This window comes from Geotrypetes seraphini, chromosome 12 (genome assembly GCF_902459505.1).
Source record: "Geotrypetes seraphini chromosome 12, aGeoSer1.1, whole genome shotgun sequence".
Taxonomy (NCBI): Eukaryota; Metazoa; Chordata; class Amphibia; order Gymnophiona; family Dermophiidae; genus Geotrypetes; species Geotrypetes seraphini.
This window is the reverse complement of record NC_047095.1, coordinates 3,489,608-3,508,126: the sequence shown is the minus strand read 5'-3', so window position 1 is coordinate 3,508,126 and position 18,519 is coordinate 3,489,608. Positions and strand designations below refer to the sequence as shown.

At 41.5% G+C, this 18,519-nt stretch overlaps 1 protein-coding gene across 1 annotated transcript in view; it reads right to left on the bottom strand.

Moving 5' to 3' along the window:
* Positions 1-2,447, bottom strand: part of CRB1 (crumbs cell polarity complex component 1) — a 142,152-nt gene extending 139,705 nt beyond the window's left edge. The window contains exon 1 of the mRNA XM_033916808.1: positions 2,318-2,447. Coding sequence (XP_033772699.1) covers positions 2,318-2,447 — 130 coding nt within the window. The remainder of the gene's footprint in view (positions 1-2,317) is intronic.
* Positions 2,448-18,519: the final 16,072 nt, after the last annotated feature.

The window sequence follows — 18,519 nt, the reverse complement described above, 5'->3', positions numbered from 1 at the left end:
CAATTTGTATCAGTAAAAGAAGGGCAATGAAGTGATGAGTATCATGAACCCTCTGAGGACACGGGGCCTGATATTTAGCCAATGGCACTCAGCTTTTTGCTGACCACCCCTGGCATTATGCCCAGAAATTCAATGCTGAGCCATGTCCATGCTTTGGCAGTGAATTAGGGGATGTAATAATAATAATAATAACTTTATTTTTATATACCGCAATACCACAAAACAGTTCAGAGCGGTTTACAGGAGAAGAGACTGTACATATACAGCGAAGTTACAGAGTATCTGAAAAACAGTTCAGAGTAGTTTACAGGAGATAAGAGCTGTAATTATGCAATGAAGGTACAGAGAATTAGTTATCAAGTGTATGGTATAAACCAGTGGCCAATTACAAAATGATCCGATAACTGTTGCACGGAGGGGTAAGAGAGGCATGTGAAACAGCAGGCCAACAAACATATGATGAAAGGTTTAATTTCAATAAACAAACAAGCCTGACGTGGCTATGTTTCCCCTAAAGGCTTCGTCAGAGGCAAGAACTGTAGGGCAGAACAATAAAACCCAAATCATACATCCAGTCATTTAAAAATTTTTAACACTTGAGAAACAAATAATAAAACCATACATATCTTATAAAAACACAAATCAAATCATATTAAATTAGAAAAGAATCATGCATATATATCATATAAATAGTAATATAAAAGGGGGGAGTGTTTGGCACAGTGGTTAGAGCTACAGCCTCAGTATCCCAGGATGCACCGGGAAGGGGAAGGCCCACCATTTTTGAAGATGTGGGCCTGACAGCAGGAGAGAGTGGGCATCCCTCTTACCAGCCATCTCCTAAAGGTACAGTGGGAGTTCAGTGGGTGTTGGGGATTCTCAGGTGGGTGTCAGGGAGTGTTGGGCTTTCAGAGGATTAATGGGTTCCAGTACCAGGAGGGTACTGCTGATCATGAAGGTGGGGGGAAGAGGAGTGTCACAGAAGTTAGGCTGGAGGGAGTGAGCATCTCTCCTGTCGATTGTGAAGGTGGGGGTAAGAATGTTGGGGGAGTTAGGCAGAAGGAAGTGAACATTCCTCCTGCCAATCTTGAAGGTGTGGGGGGGGGGGGTGGGTTCCACTGCCAGCTCACCTGATTGCAGCAGAGGTAATTTCTCTCCAATCAGCAGAGCTGGCAGGATTCCCCAAAGCTGCAGCTTCAGGGAGTCCTGTCAACTCAGCTGTTCGGAGATTCCCTTGCCACAATCAGCTTATGGCAAGGGATCCCTTGGCAAAGATAGGCACAGGTTAGAGAACTGGCACAGGTTAGAGAATTGTAGGGTAAAGTATCTGTTCTTTAAGATAGATACAATTCTTTACAGGATGCCAGTGTGCAATTCTCAGTCGCTTCTTAGGAGGCCACTGAGACCAGTGTTCTATACAGAATCAGCCTCTCTGTGTCTGAATTCCTTTGTCATACTTTAAGCACCTGTCTTTATCATATATTTTGAAAGTTCAGGGCTTGAGGATACTATGCAATAAGGTACAATGCAATAAGGTTTTTTTTGTTAATCTTAAGTACTAGTCTTTTAGGAGACATTTCGTTTGCTTGCAGTGGCATTCTAAGGTAAAGGTCTTTTGTTAGACTGAATGGCTCTTGCCCATATGTTACTATCTTCACTAACATTCCCCAGGGTCAGCAAGGGTCAGATTGTTTGATATAATATCCCAGGAGTCTTTGCTTACACTCTGGATATGCCAGCACCATGTAATGTTGAATGTTAATGCTGACAGCTATGATTTGGGTATCCAGGAATTATCCATCTGTAATGTCAATTATAATAAACTTCAGATCTAAGGGGAACCATTCAAGAAATATATGTTTGCTGATAAATTTTTAACGAAAGTCACACTAGTGAACTGGTAGAGGTCACTTATTAAGCACTTGGATATAGAGACAGTTGTAATGATTTCCCTAGCGTAGAAAGAATATTCTCTTCCTTTGGACTCATTCATTCCAAACTGAGAAATTGTTTGGGACCCGATAAATCAGGAAAACTTGTTATTCTTTTTCAGATTATAAAAATGACAAATTTTCATCTTTTTATTCTTATAACGTCATAAAAAGCAATATATGAATCACAATTAACATATATATATATTGAAATTGACAAAGATGACCACAGAAGATATAGAAGTGAGTAGTTTTTCAAGATTTGCGTACATATTATAAGTCATTTTCATGAATCAGCCCCCAGATATAGTCTCCCATCATGTTCTGATTATATTGTCTTTGGTAGTGGTGTTCAAAGTCCAGTATATCCTGGTGGAAATGCTCACCTTGCTCCTCTGAGTATGTTCCCATGTTCTTCTTGAATGTCTCAATTTGAACATCAACAACATGGACTATGAGAGACATCATACAGCCCATTTTATTGTAATTCTTCACCAGATTCTCAACCAACTCCATGTAGTTTTCGGCCTTGAGACTGACCAGGAATCCCGGAACCACTGCGACAAAGCTGTTCCAAGATGCTTTCTCCTATCTAGTTAGCTTCTTGGGAAATTCCTTGCACTCCAGGATCTTCATTATCTATGACCTGATGAAGACACTATTCCTTTGTACAATGGGTACACAGGAGAACTCTTTCCCAGGGTTCCAGTGAAGGGTTTGGTCTGTCTACTTCTGGAGTCATTTTGGTATGGCTAGGAATGTGGGGTATGAGGTGGGACCAGCTAATGCGTAAAATCCTGGTCGCTATACTCTGTGGGTGCTGATTATACACCTCAAAGGAAACATCCTTACCTCCACACATGGCATTGAGTTGGTGAAGAAGATACAGAGGGACGTGTCAGAAATATCCTGAATATGTATGCATTTGATGTGGTCCCACCTCATCCTCCACTGGGTTTGGAAAGAAGAAAGATCCCAATGCACCATGGAAAGAACTAGCCAATATACAAACATATATCAATACTGTATATCAATACTGTATATCAATAAAGGGATGCACAAATTTATACATACCCTAAAAGGAATTACTATACTTCATGAGTTGATTGCAGAAGGTTTGTCCGGGCTTTTACCAGCCCGACAGGATATATCTATCAGATATAGGTTTAGATATATTCATCAGCGACATCTGGGATGCTATCGACATGCTACTACTATGGGAGGCTGCAACATGATTAGAAGTACAGAATGGGGACTTTCAACAAGTGAGGGGTCACTGTCTCAAGTTATTTCAAGAGATACCAAGCCCCAGAATCTCACAATGGTGAAGTGGAGGGGACCACAGAAGATAATGGTGTTAAAGAGTCCTCTAAAGTGAGGATTAATACCCTGCATTGTAAATGGGGGGGGGGGGGTTCTACCCAAATCATGAGCAATGGCCCCTACCCTCACTTGGATGGCGGGGGGGGGGGACGGGGGGTAAAAGGGACAACCAAGGGGTCCGGGAAGCTTGTACCCAGACCAAAGGAACTTAGGGCAATCAGCTTGTATGGTGGTGCCATTTATCACCAGAGACAATTTAGGTTAATGTAAAGTTGTTTTAGAGAAGTGGTCTTCCCACAATGTGACATTAACTAGAATCTGCATTGTAGAGGTAGTAGATATGAATGCTAGATTGGGGACAATGGGGAGAGAGTGAAAGATGTTGGCTTGTGGGTTACAAGGTTGAGAGAAATTCTGGCTGGGGGGATGGGTGAGAGATGTTGGCTCTGTTTTTACTAGTATAATTTAATGAAAATACTGAATTGTACTGCAATTCTGGATGATAATTAACAAAATATATTGTTTAAATGTTGTCAAATAAATTTGCAGAATTTGGATTTTTTTTATTTTTTTATGCAAATTTCTGCCAGGAGTAACACACTGCGCTGGCCAGGCACATGTTGACCATTCAGTAGACAAGAAGATGTTGCATATGAAAGAGAGTCTGTAATTTTCAGTGCTGCAAAAGAAATCAAAACTGTTCTCAGTATACCAAGATAATAATCAAAGCCTCTGGACTCTGAGAGATTATTGTAAACTGACTAGATTAAATGCAGACGTCACGTTAGCTCACTAGTATAATATGCCTATCATTTTGAGAGGAGGGACAGAAGTACCATTTTCCAGGTCTAATGAAATGGGTATTACATATGCAGCCATATATTTATCCTAGTGTAATGTAAATGCACAATTCTCAGAATAGAACAATTGTAACAAAGCAGGTAACAGTACTGCAGAGTTGCATGAGTACTTTAGCCTTCAGACTTTGCAGCCATTCCCAAGGGAAACTAAGCATCTAACTTTCCTTACCAATAGGAAACATTGCATAAACTTTGGTAATAATTATTCTCTTCTGAACAGAATACGTAGTTTCAGAAATGCAAATCTCTACACACTGTAACAATAGCATGCCACATCTTAACCCTGCCCCAGGATGCCTCCCCTGTATGTGGGGGAAAATTATGCACCTTGGTCTAAAGGGATGAATATGCATTGAAAGCAGTGCATGCACACAGATCTCATGCATATTCATTGGGGAAATCCTGAAAACCCGACTGGATTGCGGCCCTCAAGGAGGGACTTTGAGACCCCTGGTCTACAACATTCATGCTTAAACTTGCATATAGGATATGCAATTTTCAAACAGACGATTTTCAAATATCAATACGAGTAGTCATTTACCCTCATAAATGGCTTTTGAAAATTGCCCTGAAAGCGTACTTGTGTACGAATTGGGCACCCTAACCTTTAATTGTGTGCTATTATATTGTTATTGAGGATGGTTCATTTATCAGCAGAATACAAATGCTTTTCAATTCAATCTTTGTCCTCTTGCAAGCCTTCAGCTGCTCTGGGAAGTTTCCACTTAACTGAGTTTCTTTGCCAATTTTCCAGATTACTGGCAGCTTGCTTCTCCTCCCCTTTGTTAATTTGGTCTCTCTGTTTCCTGCCATTACCAAAGGCTTCTCCTGTTGCACGTTTCTGGTGTTAGGCACTTGCTGACAATTTCTTACTGAGAGGCTGTTGCCAGCTCCACTTCACTCTACTGAGTCTCCCACAAATTCCCAGGTGTACCTAAGAGCCAGGACAACTGCAGCAGAACAAATACAAGGGCAAAGCCTTGATAATACAGGGGGGGAAAAAGTAATTCTAAAATGCTTAATAAACATACAAAAACAGAGAGCAGTAACTAAACACTTTCCAATATCTTATTTTTCTCCTACTGATGCAGATACAGACAATGTCCGGAGAAAGTTAAATACTTTTTAGTTTACTTACAAATAGTATGTGAAAATTGTTCCCTCAGCTCACTACAAAAAGGCTGTATAGTGTGAGAGGATTCTATACGAATAAAGGCATGCTGGAATAATGCAACCTGTGTGTCTCTAGCTGGCTTAGAGCCTTGTGGCAAACTGCAAAATGAATCAATAAATCATTGCGATGGGATTTCTGAAAATAAAAAATAAGACACCCAGGATTCTAAACTCAGAAAGACATCAGGAATTCAAGGGAAAGAGATGTGGCTAAGTAACTAGAAATATGGACAGTACAGTACCTGCATTGTTAAAATTGCCCCATTCTGAAAATTGTGCATTTACATTAGGATAAGTGCCTGGCTGATAGATATATTATACCAGTGAGCTAAAGTGCCTTTCAGTTTACAATAATCTCAGAGTACAGAGGCTTTGATTATAATTATCATCTTGCTACGCTGAGAACAATTTTCATTTCTTTTGTAGCAACGAAAATCATAGACTCTCTTTCAGGACAGTAAATCATTAGAGCAACAGTGATGCAATATTCTTGTCTACTGAATGGTCAGTGAGTGCCTAACCCGTGCAGAGCGTATTTTATTTCTGATTATTACTTGAGTTTTCCGCAGTTACTAAGGTGTTAATGGAATAGTGCATGCTGTTTGCAAAATAATACTAATATACTCCACATTCATAAGGAGAAATGAGATACGCGATCCTCAGAGGGTCAAATTGCCCACAGATTCAAATGGGTGAAAACCCATAGAATCCGATCTTCATGGGATCCAAATGTATCTTATTTGATGTATTTTTTCTTTTTTCTTTTATCCAATAGTGAATCATAAATGAGAATAATCTTTACTTAGCTTATATTTAGCTTTAAACAGGGTAATCATTTATTAATCACATTTGTACAGCTGACAGTTTGTCCTTTTGTACAATAAGTTCAGCAATATTTTTAACAATTATTATTTTGTTATGCTAGATTCATAAAGATATACAAATGGGTTGTAACTACAGTACTACCGACCTTGTGAATTCTTCTAAACTTTAACTACAAAGCATATTACTTTTCTGAGAACAAGTTCTAAGCTAATGAAGACACACGCTTAGAAGTGGCAGTAGGAATTTTTCTGATCTAGGCTACTAATATTAAAAAGATTGAGTAGTGACTTGCTAATATTAAAGAATGAGTATTTGAGAATCTTCTCCTGGGAGATTGATTTACATGCTTTTGTTTAATTTCTTTTATGGTGCTTTATTGAGATTGGTGTTGATCTTTTTTTTGTGAAGAAATGTCTATGGCAGGTTCTGTAGAAGTCAATGCATTAGGAGTTGTGGGTGTTTGAAGGGGCAAGAGAAGTAGGGCCCTAGAATTTGGAAAATATGGAATTACATTTGAAGCTGGCTGATTAGGCTGCTGCTGGTTCTGTTGAGAATTTTGAGACTGCATGGAATCCTGCTGGCCATTCAGGGATCCCTGAGGAAATGGACCAATTGGATTTGGAAGTTGAGAAGAAAATGGTATCCGTACTGCAAATGGACTTTGGGGCAGAGCTGGGTACTGTGGCTGCTGAACAAACTCCAAAACAGGAGGGACGAATGGGTTCAAATTACGTATCTGTTGCAGTAGTGGCACCAGACCACCAGCAGCACCATTCAATCCTAAGCTTAGGCCTACCTGCAACTCATTGCCGACATGTCCAGATGCAATGCTTTGTGGAATAAGTGGTACTGCATATGCTGCTCCAAATAAGCAAACAAAAAGAGTCACAATCTTCATCTTTCAACTACAATGCTTTGTTTTCCTCAGTATCTAATTATTGCTCTTAGCCAGGAAATGTGTGTATCCTAGGTTACAAAAGATCCATCTTCTTACTCAAATTGCAGCCCTTCTATTTTGCTTTTAATAGATGCTTGAAAATCTCCCTCTTTTTTTAAGTACTTAGAAGGATATTATGAGTATGAGCTTTTTAAATATTAATTTTTTATTATTGTTGATTTATTATTGTAAGTTCTCAGTACACATTGCTAGCTTCTTATTAATTTAAACTACCTTCAACTGCTTTGTGATAGAGAAAGGTATATATAGATTAGATTCAATTATATTTTCAGGCCTCCTTCACAAGAAGTAGACAGAGATTTAACTGGAAACATACACAATATTGCTTTGAAAGGGCGAAGTACTACTGATAGTTCAATCAACAGCAAACAAATTGAAATTACCTATCACTGTTGTGGTATCATTTAGAAGCAGGAATATCCTGGATTCTCTCCAGGGAGAATTGTTTCTGCACCTGGTAATAGAACTCACATACTGAGGAGCTGTAATTTTGTCCATTAAAGAGATTTTGAATAGTGGAAAAAAAAAAAAAAGGACTCACATGGATATATTGGACCTGGTCTTACAAATGGGGAGGGTGTTTGTCATCACCGAATGTTGTGTTCAGTATTACCACTAAAAATGGCTTACTGTTTAGCACGTTGAATTCACTGTTTGGGTTTAAACTAGGAACTTTACTTAACTGTATACCCAAACACCTACAATGTTTCAAACTGGTCGCTGTACATGAAGAAGGACATGGTGCTACTTGAAAGAGTCCAGAGAAGGGCGATTAAGATGGTTAAGGGGCTGGAGGAGTTGCCATATAGTGAAAGATTAGAGAAACTGGGCCTTTTCTCCCTCGAACAGAGGAGATTGAGAGGGGACATGATTGAAACATTCAAGGTACTGAAGGGAATAGACTTAGTAGATAAGGACAGGTTGTTCACCCTCTCCAAGGTAGGGAGAACAAGAGGGCACTCTGGATGGAAGGAGGGATAAAGAAAAAGGACATATGCTGGATGGGGGAAGAAGATAGAGTTAGTGAGATAGTGGAGGGGTGAAGGAAAGGGGTGGCATGCTGTGGGTAGACATAGTGAAAAGAGGGAAACTGAGGACTGCATAGTAAGAAGGAATTTAATTTAGACGGAGGCAGAAAATAAAGAAAGAAGACCAGAGAAGGAAAGGGAAGAGAGAGAGGAGAGAGAGATGCCAGAGAACAGGGAAGGAGAAAGAGATATCAGATCTGAGTGGAGGAAATGAGACGAGAGAGATGCTAAAAACCACAGGGAGGAGGGAAAGAGAGATGAAAGAAGAAAGATGCCAGACCACGAGGGAACAGAGGGAAGATGATGGATGCCAGACCAAAGGGGGGGTCTAGAGGAGATATGGCAGGGGGAGACAGACTAGTTTCTGGAAGGGGCAGACAGTGGATGGAATGGGCAGATGCTGGATTGAAGAGACAGGGCAGACGCTGGAAGGAAAAGAGTGAAAAGAAGATAAAAGCAGAAACCAGAGAAAACAAAAGGTAGAAAAAAATCATTTTATTTCTATTTTGTCATTAGAATATATCAAATTTGAAATATATATCCTGCTAGAGACATAACTGGGGACTACAAAGACCAAGCAGTGTCTCTTTAGCTTCTAGCTGGCGTAGGGCTCTCTCGGACCAGGGGCAGTTGCCCTAGTTGCACTCCCCTAACACTATTCCTGTCATGTGTGACTGCAGTAGTCTGTTAGCATATTTCTGTGTAGCTTGTTCAGTTTTCTTGATAGTAGAAGGGGAGGGGAGACAGGGGTTTTGTTGGTCCTTGCTCTGTATATTTATATTTATAAAATGACAATTGTACAGAATATTGTTTCTTTTTATACTTTAATAAAATAAGTTCAATATAAAATCATAACTGAGACTTGTGTGGATAGGATCAGATGGTTTGCGGGGACTGAGCTTGCGGAGATGGGGCGGAAATGTGTTTTTTAAATTTCAGTCTTAGTAGTTTGCCGGTCCACAAAATAATTTTTCTATTTCTGCCGGTCCACGGGTATAAAAAGGTTGAAAAACACTGCTCTAGAGCAGAGTTGGTATATAAAGTCTTCGAATTCTGGTCTTGCTGTGTTCCAATTCCCTGGTGTTATGCAGGTTATGGATCCTTTTAGTATGGTGCATGAAAGTTGGCAGGCTAGTAGATCCATGTATGGGGTGGACGTTTTGTCTAGTATGTTTAAGTTTAGGGAGTTTTTGAGTAAGATGGCTTAACCTCCTCCTCTTTTTTTTCCCTGCAGACCATTGTTATCTTGTATCCATTCGGGCAAACTTCCATTTTCCTGGGGTCCAAGTCAGAGGTTAGCCAGGTTTCAGTGAGGAAGAGGCAGTCTAGATTTTCGGTTTTTATCTAGTCTTTTATGTGTTATGTTTTTGGGCTTAGAACTCTGATGTTTATGTAGGCATATGTTAATGATGTGTATTCTATTTGCGTACTTTTTGTTGCTTTTGGGTAGACAAGTGCTCTTGGTTGAGGGTGTGGTTTAGTCCTGGAAGGGTTTGTTGGTCTTCTCCTCCATGTTGGTGTGATGATGTGGTGTATGCAGGTTGGGAGTTTGTGTTTCTGTCTGTAATATCTATGCAAGCCTATGCAAATGTACTGCAGAATTGTTGAAGAATATTCGCCACACAATTTTCTAACTCTTTTCTGAGCTTCTGCTGCTGGGAACTATAGTTTTTTTGTACTTAATCTTCACAGATGCAAAAAGAGATGTAAATTTGTTGAAGTCTGAAACTTGTGAGCAGTGGCACCAATCTTCAAGTCTTCAATCATCAAAAAATACCCATATGCATACTTTAGATAATTGCTCTTATTTATTTATTTTTTACAGATTTCCTACCTAGTTTTTATTGGATGTTCAATGTATAATTAGGAAACTGACGGGATAAGGAACAAAATATAGCACATATCCCTTAGCTATCCCAACATGAAGAGAAGTGTTAATCATTTCAAAAGATGTACAATGAAAACTCTTTCAAACATGGCCGTCCCTGTGTGGTGCACGGTTCATGTAGACAGTTACCAAAATTTGCAAATGTTTTCTTTACATATCGGTTATGACCCAGGAGGGTGCAGGGGGAGGGGGGAAGAGGGGTTAAAACTAGACCCCTTCCTGTTGAATCTGGTTACTTTAGCTCTGCTGTACAAAAGCATCCTTCCATGTTGTCATGGAAACCAGCTACATGGTTTCAGTCTTGAAGGAAAATTATTACCATAGTAACCACCAACAAAAGAGGCCAGTTATTCAGGGCTTTCAAGTCCTTACAGAAAAGAGCACTTTATTCAGTTCCACTGTTATCTGCAAAAGCAGGACAAGACAGAAAGAAAATAAAATCACAGAAGATTCCAGGCGGTCACCAGACTACAGCTCCCACAGAACGTCACTGAGAGAGGGAACATTTCAAAACACTTTACTAGGATCAAAAAAGGAATTTTTTCTGCCTCAGATTGTCATCAATGAAGTTTTTTCATCAAGAAATAGATGTTGAAAGGACAGCTGTCTAACACTGGATGCCTACTCCTTTTCACTTTTTTAACTTTGTGTTGCTTCTGTGTGAAAGTTGAACCAAAGCTCTTTGCAAAAAATATACAACAATTCATGCAATATTTAGCTGTAGGTCTAAGGATATATATAAATAAACACATGTATATGTGCAGGTGACACACATATAATATGAGGTGCATCATATCAAAGCAAGCAGAGTGGAACAGGAACTCATTGTCAGTATCTTGTATGTGTAAACCAAGAGGCAAGATTCTTATACAGTACTTTCAAGTTTCTGGAATTAAGGTTCTGGGACTTGTTCCTGCTAAAGTGTATGTTTAATATCAAGAGACAGCGTCTTCCTAAGTCCTGTGATAACCCAACCCCCCTCCCCCCATTTGCACTCCAGATTTTTACTAAAGAATAGACCATGTTCAACAATTAGCCTTATTGCATAAATTTGTTAGCTGTACAGTACAAGGTAGTATGTAATGGTATGTACAAGAAAGCTATCAAGTAAAACATTAAGCTGACATTAACACAAAGCATTCAAAGTAGTTGCAAACACAAGGAAACCATTCAGTTTCACTTCCAGACCAAATCTGCCCAAAAACAAATGAAGTGACAGCCATAAAGGCTAAACTGTTCAAAAGGAAGTAGTGAACCCCTCTTTCAGGATATGCACACAGTCCAAATGGTGACCACTATGAGATCGGGAGGATTTCATCTCTCTTGGGCAGTTTCTTGAGTGCTGTAATAGTTAGGGTTAACATATGGCTCCAGAAAATGGAAGATGGTTTGAGACATCCGGGTTTTACTTCCATTGCTTTCAGTGGAAATAAAACCTGGATGTCTCAATCCGTCCCCCTTTTTCTGGAGCCATATGGTAACCCTAGTAATAGTGAAAAAGTCTAACTTGTGTTGAGAAACTTCAGCCATATAGTATCTATCTACTTTGTGCTAGAGATAACTTTTTCGGAGCTCTACTTGGTCTGTTGCTTCTTGGGTTCCAGATTCTGTTCACTTCCTTCTCCCAGTCACCATGTGAAATCTGTACAGGTTACTTCTGACTAGTATTAAGCATTTTTCCTTTGGATGTCCCCATGGGAGGTCAGTGATTCAGATTTTTGGGGAGGCTAAAGAAGGGAGTAGCTGAGGATGGAGTGGGGCTAATGCAGGGTGAGAAGGACATATTTAAATCTTTAGGTTTTGCCTGTAGGGGCATTTCTGTCTCCTCCCCCCATGCAGCATATCTTTTCTCTCTCTTTTTCGCTCTCCTCTAGTCATCTAAGATCTCCCCTCTCTTTCTCTCTCCCCCATCCAACCTACCTTACCATCCAGAATCTTCTGACTCTCAATCTGACATACATCTTCTATTTCTTTCTCCATTTAAACATTACCCCTTTGTCTCTATCCCTCTCCCCAAGCCATCCAAGATTTCTTCTTTCTCTCTCGATCTCCTCACTCTACCATCACCCCTCAGCCTCTCTTCCCTCACCATTGCCTGTTCCCCACACTCCACAATCCAGCATTGCTCCCCCCCCCCCCCGTCTCTTCTCTCCCCCAACCATCAGCTTTAGGTCTCTTTCCTCCTTCCCAATTACCCCCTCTTTCTTTTCTCCCATTTCCTGGCTCCAAAATTAGTGTCTCTTTTTCCCCTTCTCCAGCCCCAAAAAAAGAAAAATGAACTGAGAATGTTCCCTCCCTGTTGCATCCTCAGTTCGGTAGTTGCCAATACAGAGAATCTGTGCTTGAGGTCATAGAGCTCTGCATGCCACTGAAACCTCTGTCGGTGCTGCCTGAACAGAAAGTTGCGTCGTAGGGGGCCAGGACCGGTAGAGCTAACAGATGTTTACAGAGTTATATGACCCTGTGCACAGTTTCTCTTTACTGTCAACCCCTGAATTGGGGAACTTAAGAATTGCCACTGCTGGGACAAATCAGTGGTCCATCATGCCCAGCAGTCCGCTCACGCGGCGGCCCTTAGGTCAAAAATCAGCACACTATTAGAGTGAAAGTTCTGCAGGTTATGCAAAATACTACAGCGCAATTGTCATTTGAGTCAGTTGGGGACACAGACAACAGCAATTCCAGTTGCAAGTCCAGTGGAACCAGTTGCCAGGTCATTTGAGATGATGAAGGGCGTTAAAATCTTTTAAAAAGGAATTGAAAACTTAGGGGTCCTTTTACTAAGGTGTACTATTTGATCTTGCACACGCTAAATGCCAACGCGTCGGTTATATTCTATGGACGCGTTAGCATTTAGCGCATGTTAATATTTAGCACACACTAAAATGGCTAGCATGCCTTAGTAACAGAATCCCTTACTTATATGTATGAACTTTTTTTATAGAGCAAAATGTTGTGATTGATATGTCTTTGTGAGATTTATATTTGAAATTTTAGAAGAGGGAATGATATAGTGGGGTCACTTGTTGCAGTTGGTTTTGTTGTGAAAATTAAATGAAATATTCAGTGTTTGTTTATTTGTAATCCGCCTAGGTTGTAGGTGGAAAATAAATTTTAAAAAAAACAACCCAAAACACTTTATTTGATATACTAAAATAATTCAAAGTAAGTAAGCAATGTACATAAAGCAATAAATCAAAAGGAAAATTCACGAAGGGAGGCCTAGGCTACATAAAAATAGTATTACTGGGTCAGACCAATGGTCCATCAAGCCCTGTAGCCTGTTGTCACGGTGACCAATCCAGTGGGAGACAGCAGGTACAACAGACAGGCAACAGGGAAGGGAAGCTTTCAGTTTTTTTTATTCTGCCACCAAGATTGGGAAGCAGTGGCCTCGACGAACAAGTAAAAGGAAAGGTCGTGGTTAGAATGGGGAGGTTTAGCCTATGGAGGTCCCTCTGTGTGGGTTATGGCTTTCAGGCAGAGCGTAACAACTCTGTATCCAGAGAAGCCTTTGTCTCTATGGGGCAGGCAAATACTTTTCCTTTCCTTTCTGTGGCAGTCCCATTCCTCTTTCCATGGAGAAGAGAGAGGAAGAAATGTTGGACATAGGATGGAGGGTAGGCAGAGATGGTGCATGGGGAAACAGAAAGAAATGTTGCACATGATAATGGAGAGGAGGAAGGGAGAGATGCTGCAAGGAGGGAAATAGAGAGGTATGATCCAGGGCATAAGGCAGGGAGAGAGAGACAGAGATGGTAAACACTGGGAAAGAAACAAATGTTGGATATGGTAGTGGAAGGTAGAGAAAATCATTTTACTTTCTATTTTGTGATTACAGTATGTCAGATTTGAAATGTGTATCCTGCTAGAGCTGGTGTTAGACAGAGAGCATGAGCTAGGACCTGCAGCCTCAGAGCCTCTGCTAGGCTGTCCCGCCTTTGAGGAAGAAGGAAGTTGCATCATCAGAGGCGGGACGGCCTAGCAGAGGCTCTGATGCTGCAGAAGCGAATTGACTCATTAAAGCTACGGAAGGAGAGAGCGGTGCAGCTGCTAATACAGGCTAGTGTTACCGGGAGGGTTTGAAAAAGCACCTGTTTTTTTTCTGTTGTACTTTCTTTACCGGAGTCGAACACAACTTCAGGCTGTGCCGAGTCAGGCTGAATCCACAAGCCGGTGAGAGGGTTTAAAAAAAAAAAAATGTTTTAAGTGGCAGGATTCGTGAGTGCGATAACAGCCAGGCACGGGGAGATTGGGCCCCGAATCGGAGAAGCCGATTTTTTTAAAATACACATTGATTCGAATCGATTTACCCAGAGTGAATAGGTGAATCGATTAAAATCAGAAATCGGGCAGCACTAGTCTAGAACAGTGTTTCTCAACTCAGTTCTGGAAACATAAAAACATAGAAATAGACGGCAGATAAGGGCCACGGTCCATCAAGTCTGCCCATTCCAATGACCCTCCCTATCTATCTTTGCGGATAGATCCCACATGTCTGTCCCATCTGGCCTTAAAATCTGGCACGCTGCTGGCCTCAATAACCTGAAGTGGAAGACTAACATAGTAACATAGTAACATAGTAGATGACGGCAGATAAAGACCCAAATGTTCCATCCAGTCTGCCCAACCTGATTCAATTTAAATTTTTTTTTTTTTTTTTTCTTCTTAGCTATTTCTGGGCGAGAATCCAAAGCTTTACCCGGTACTGTGCTTGGGTTCCAACTGCCGAAATCACTGTTAAGACTTACTCCAGCCCATCTACACCCTCCCAGCCATTGAAGCCCTCCCCTGCCCATCCTCCTCCAAACGGCCATACACAGACGCAGACCGTACAAGTCTGCCCAGTAACTGGCCTAGTTCAATCTTTAATATTATTTTCTGATTCTAAATCTTCTGTGTTCATCCCACGCTTCTTTGAACTCAGTCACAGTTTTACTCTCCACCATCTCTCTCGGGAGCGCATTCCAGGCATCCACCACCCTCTCTGTAAAGTAGAATTTCCTAACATTGCCCCTGAATCTACCACCCCTCAACCTCAAATTATGTCCTCTGGTTTTACCATTTTCCTTTCTCTGGAAAAGATTTTGTTCTACGTTAATACCCTTTAAGTATTTGAACGTCTGAATCATATCTCCCCTGTCCCTCCTTTCCTCTAGGGTATACATATTCAGGGCTTCCAGTCTCTCCTCATACGTCTTCTGGCGCAAGCCTCCTTTCATTTTCGTCGCCCTCCTCTGGACCGCCTCAAGTCTTCTTACGTCTTTCGCCAGATACGGTCTCCAAAACTGAACACAATACTCCAAGTGGGGCCTCACCAATGACCTGTACAGGGGCATCAACACCTTCTTCCTTCTACTGACTACGCCTCTCTTTATACAGCCCAGAATCCTTCTGGCAGCTGCCACTGCCTTGTCACACTGTTTTTTCGCCTTTAGATCTTCGGACACTATCACCTCAAGGTCCCTCTCCCCGTCCGTGGAGATCAACCACCCTTTCGGTGAAGAAGAACTTCCTAGTGTCACCGTGCAGTTTCCCGCCCCTGATTTTCCACTGATGCCCCCTTGTTGCCGCGAGACCCTTGAAAAAGAAGATATCCTCTTCCACCTCGATGCGACCTGTGAGGTACTTGAATGTCTCGATCATATCTCCCCTCTCTCTACGTTCCTCGAGTGAGTAGAGCTGCAACTTCCCTAACCGCTCCTCGTATGGGAGCTCCTTGAGTCCCGAGACCATCCTGGTGGCCATTCTCTGGACCGATTCCAGTCTCAGCACATCCTTGCGGTAATGTGGCCTCCAAAATTGCACACAGTACTCCAGGTGCGGTCTCACCATGGATCTATACATTACATTACATTACATTAGGGATTTCTATTCCGCCATTACCTTGCGGTTCAAGGCGGATTACAAAAGGTTAATTTAAAAAACAGAGTTACAATGATTAGCTAGAGAGGTAAGTTGTAGATCTTAAGAGCATTTAGAGGTCGTGTTGTTATTGCTGCTTCAGGAATTTCTTGAAAAGTGTGGTTTTTATTTCTTTTCTGAACGTCCTATAGTCTGGGGTGGTCATCAGAAGGTTGGAGATCTGGTTGTCCAGCCTTGCGGCTTGAGTGGCTAGGAGGCCGTCGTGTAGTTTTGTTCTTTTTACTTCCTTGATTGGGGGGGGTATGAATGGGGAGTGCGTTTTTCTGTGTCTGGTACTGGGTGCTTGGATGAGGCGATTGTTCAGGTATGATGGGCTGTCTCCGTGTAGGGTTTTAAATAATATGCAGTAGAATTTGAATTGGATTCTTTCTTGGATTGGGAGCCAGTGTGAGTTGATGAAGGCTTCAGTGATGTGGTCATGTTTTTTCAATGAGTAGATGAGTCTCAAAGCTGTATTTTGGATTGTTTGGAGTTGTCTTATCGTAGTTGCAGGACATGGAAGGAAGAGTATGTTACAGTAGTCCAATATACCTAGTATTAGGGATTGTACTATAAGTTGGAATTGTGTTCTTTCAAAGAATTTTCGGACTTGTCTCAGATTTCTCATGATTGCGAATGATTTTTGAATTGTTTTATTTATTTGCGGTTGCATAGTGCAGCATCTGTCTATGGTCATGCCTAGTAGTTTTATGGTGGTTTGGATGGGATATTTGATTGCGTTTATGTCTAGGTTGGTTGTGGTTTGGATCTTGTCATTTTCTAGGAGGATGAATTTGGTTTTGTCTTGGTTGAGTTTAAGTTTGTGATTTTTCATCCAGGTTGTGACTGTTTCAAGTGTTTGGTGAAGTTTGTCTGTCATGGTAGGTTTAGAATGATCGTATGGGACGAGGATGGTGATGTCATCCGCATAACTATAGGCATACAGTGGCATAATGACTTCAGGTTTACGGCTGACGAAACTCCTGCGTATGCAACCTATGATTTGCCTTGCTTTGGATGAAGCTTGCTCTACTTGATTTGCAGACTTCATGTCTTCCCTGACAATCACCCCTAAGTCTCTTTCTGCTTCAGTTTTTGTCAAGATCTCGCCATTTAGGGTGTAAATCCTGCATGGATTTCGGCTTCCCAGGTGCATGACTTTGCATTTTTTGGCATTGAAACTGAGTTGCCAGGACCTAGACCAGTGCTCCAGTAGAAGTAGGTCATGCATCATATCGTCTGCCATTGAATTTTGTCTGTTGTGCTTTTGCTCACTACATTGCTTAGTTTGGCATCATCGGCGAATAATGTTATTCTACCTCGGAGCCCTTCTGTCAAGTCTCTTATGTAGATGTTGAACAAGATCGGGCCCAGGACGGAGCCCTGTGGCACTCCACTTATCACCTCTGACATTTCGGAGGGGGTGCCATTCACCACTACCCTCTGAAGCTTACCTCCAAGCCAGTTCCCAACCCAATTGGTCAATGTGTCGCCCAAACCTATAGAACTCATCTTACTCAGCAACCTGCAGTGTGGTACACTATCAAATGCTTTGCTGAAATCCAGGTAGACGATGTCCAGGGACTCACCAACATCCAGCTTCCTCGTCACCCAGTCAAAGAAGCTGATCAGGTTGGATTGGCAGGATCTCCCCTTAGTAAATCCATGTTGGCGGGGATCCCGTAGATTCTCCTCGTCCATGATCCTATCCAATTGGCGTTTGATTAGGGTTTCCATTAGTTTGCTCACTATTGATGTGAGACTCACTGGTCTGTAATTTGTCATCTCCATCTTGGAGCCTTTCTTGTGGAGTGGAATGACGTTAGCTGTCTTCCAGTCCATCGGGACGTTACCTGTACTAAGGGAGAAATTGAAGAGCGCAGATAGCGGTTCCGCTAGGACATCACCCAACTCCCTGAGCACCCTAGGGTGTAGGTTGTCAGGCCCCATTACCTTGTTGACCTTGATTTTTCACAGCTCGCAGTAGACGCTGCTGGGTGTAAACTTGAAATTACTAAACGGGTCAGCTGATTTAACCCTTGTCTGTGAATACCTCCTTGCCAGTCAGGTTTTCAGAATATCCATAATAAATATGCATGAAAGAAATTAGCATATAATGGAGGCAGTATATGCAAATAAAGTTTATGCATATTCATTGTGGATATCCTGAAAACCTGACTGGCAAGGGGGTACTCAAGGACCAAGTTGAGAAACATTGGCCTAGACCAGTGGTTTTAAACGCATTCCTCAGGGACCACCTGGCCAACCGGGTTTTCAGGATATCTACAATGTATATTTATGAGATCAATTTGCATACACTTTGCATACACTGTCTCATTGGTATACAAATCTATCTTATGCATATTTATTGTGGATATTCTTAAAACCTGAAGGACTGGGTTGTACCCTAAAGAATGGGTTGAGAAGCACTGGTCCAAGTGAATCCAGTTCAGAAACATAGAAACATGATGGTAGATAAAAGCCAAATGACCCATTCAGTCTGCCCATCTGCAGTAACCATTATCTCATCCTCTCTCTAAGAGATCCCACATGCCTATCCCGGCTTTCTTGAACTCAGATACGGCCTCTGTCTCCACCACCTCTTCTGAAACACTGTTCCACGCATCTA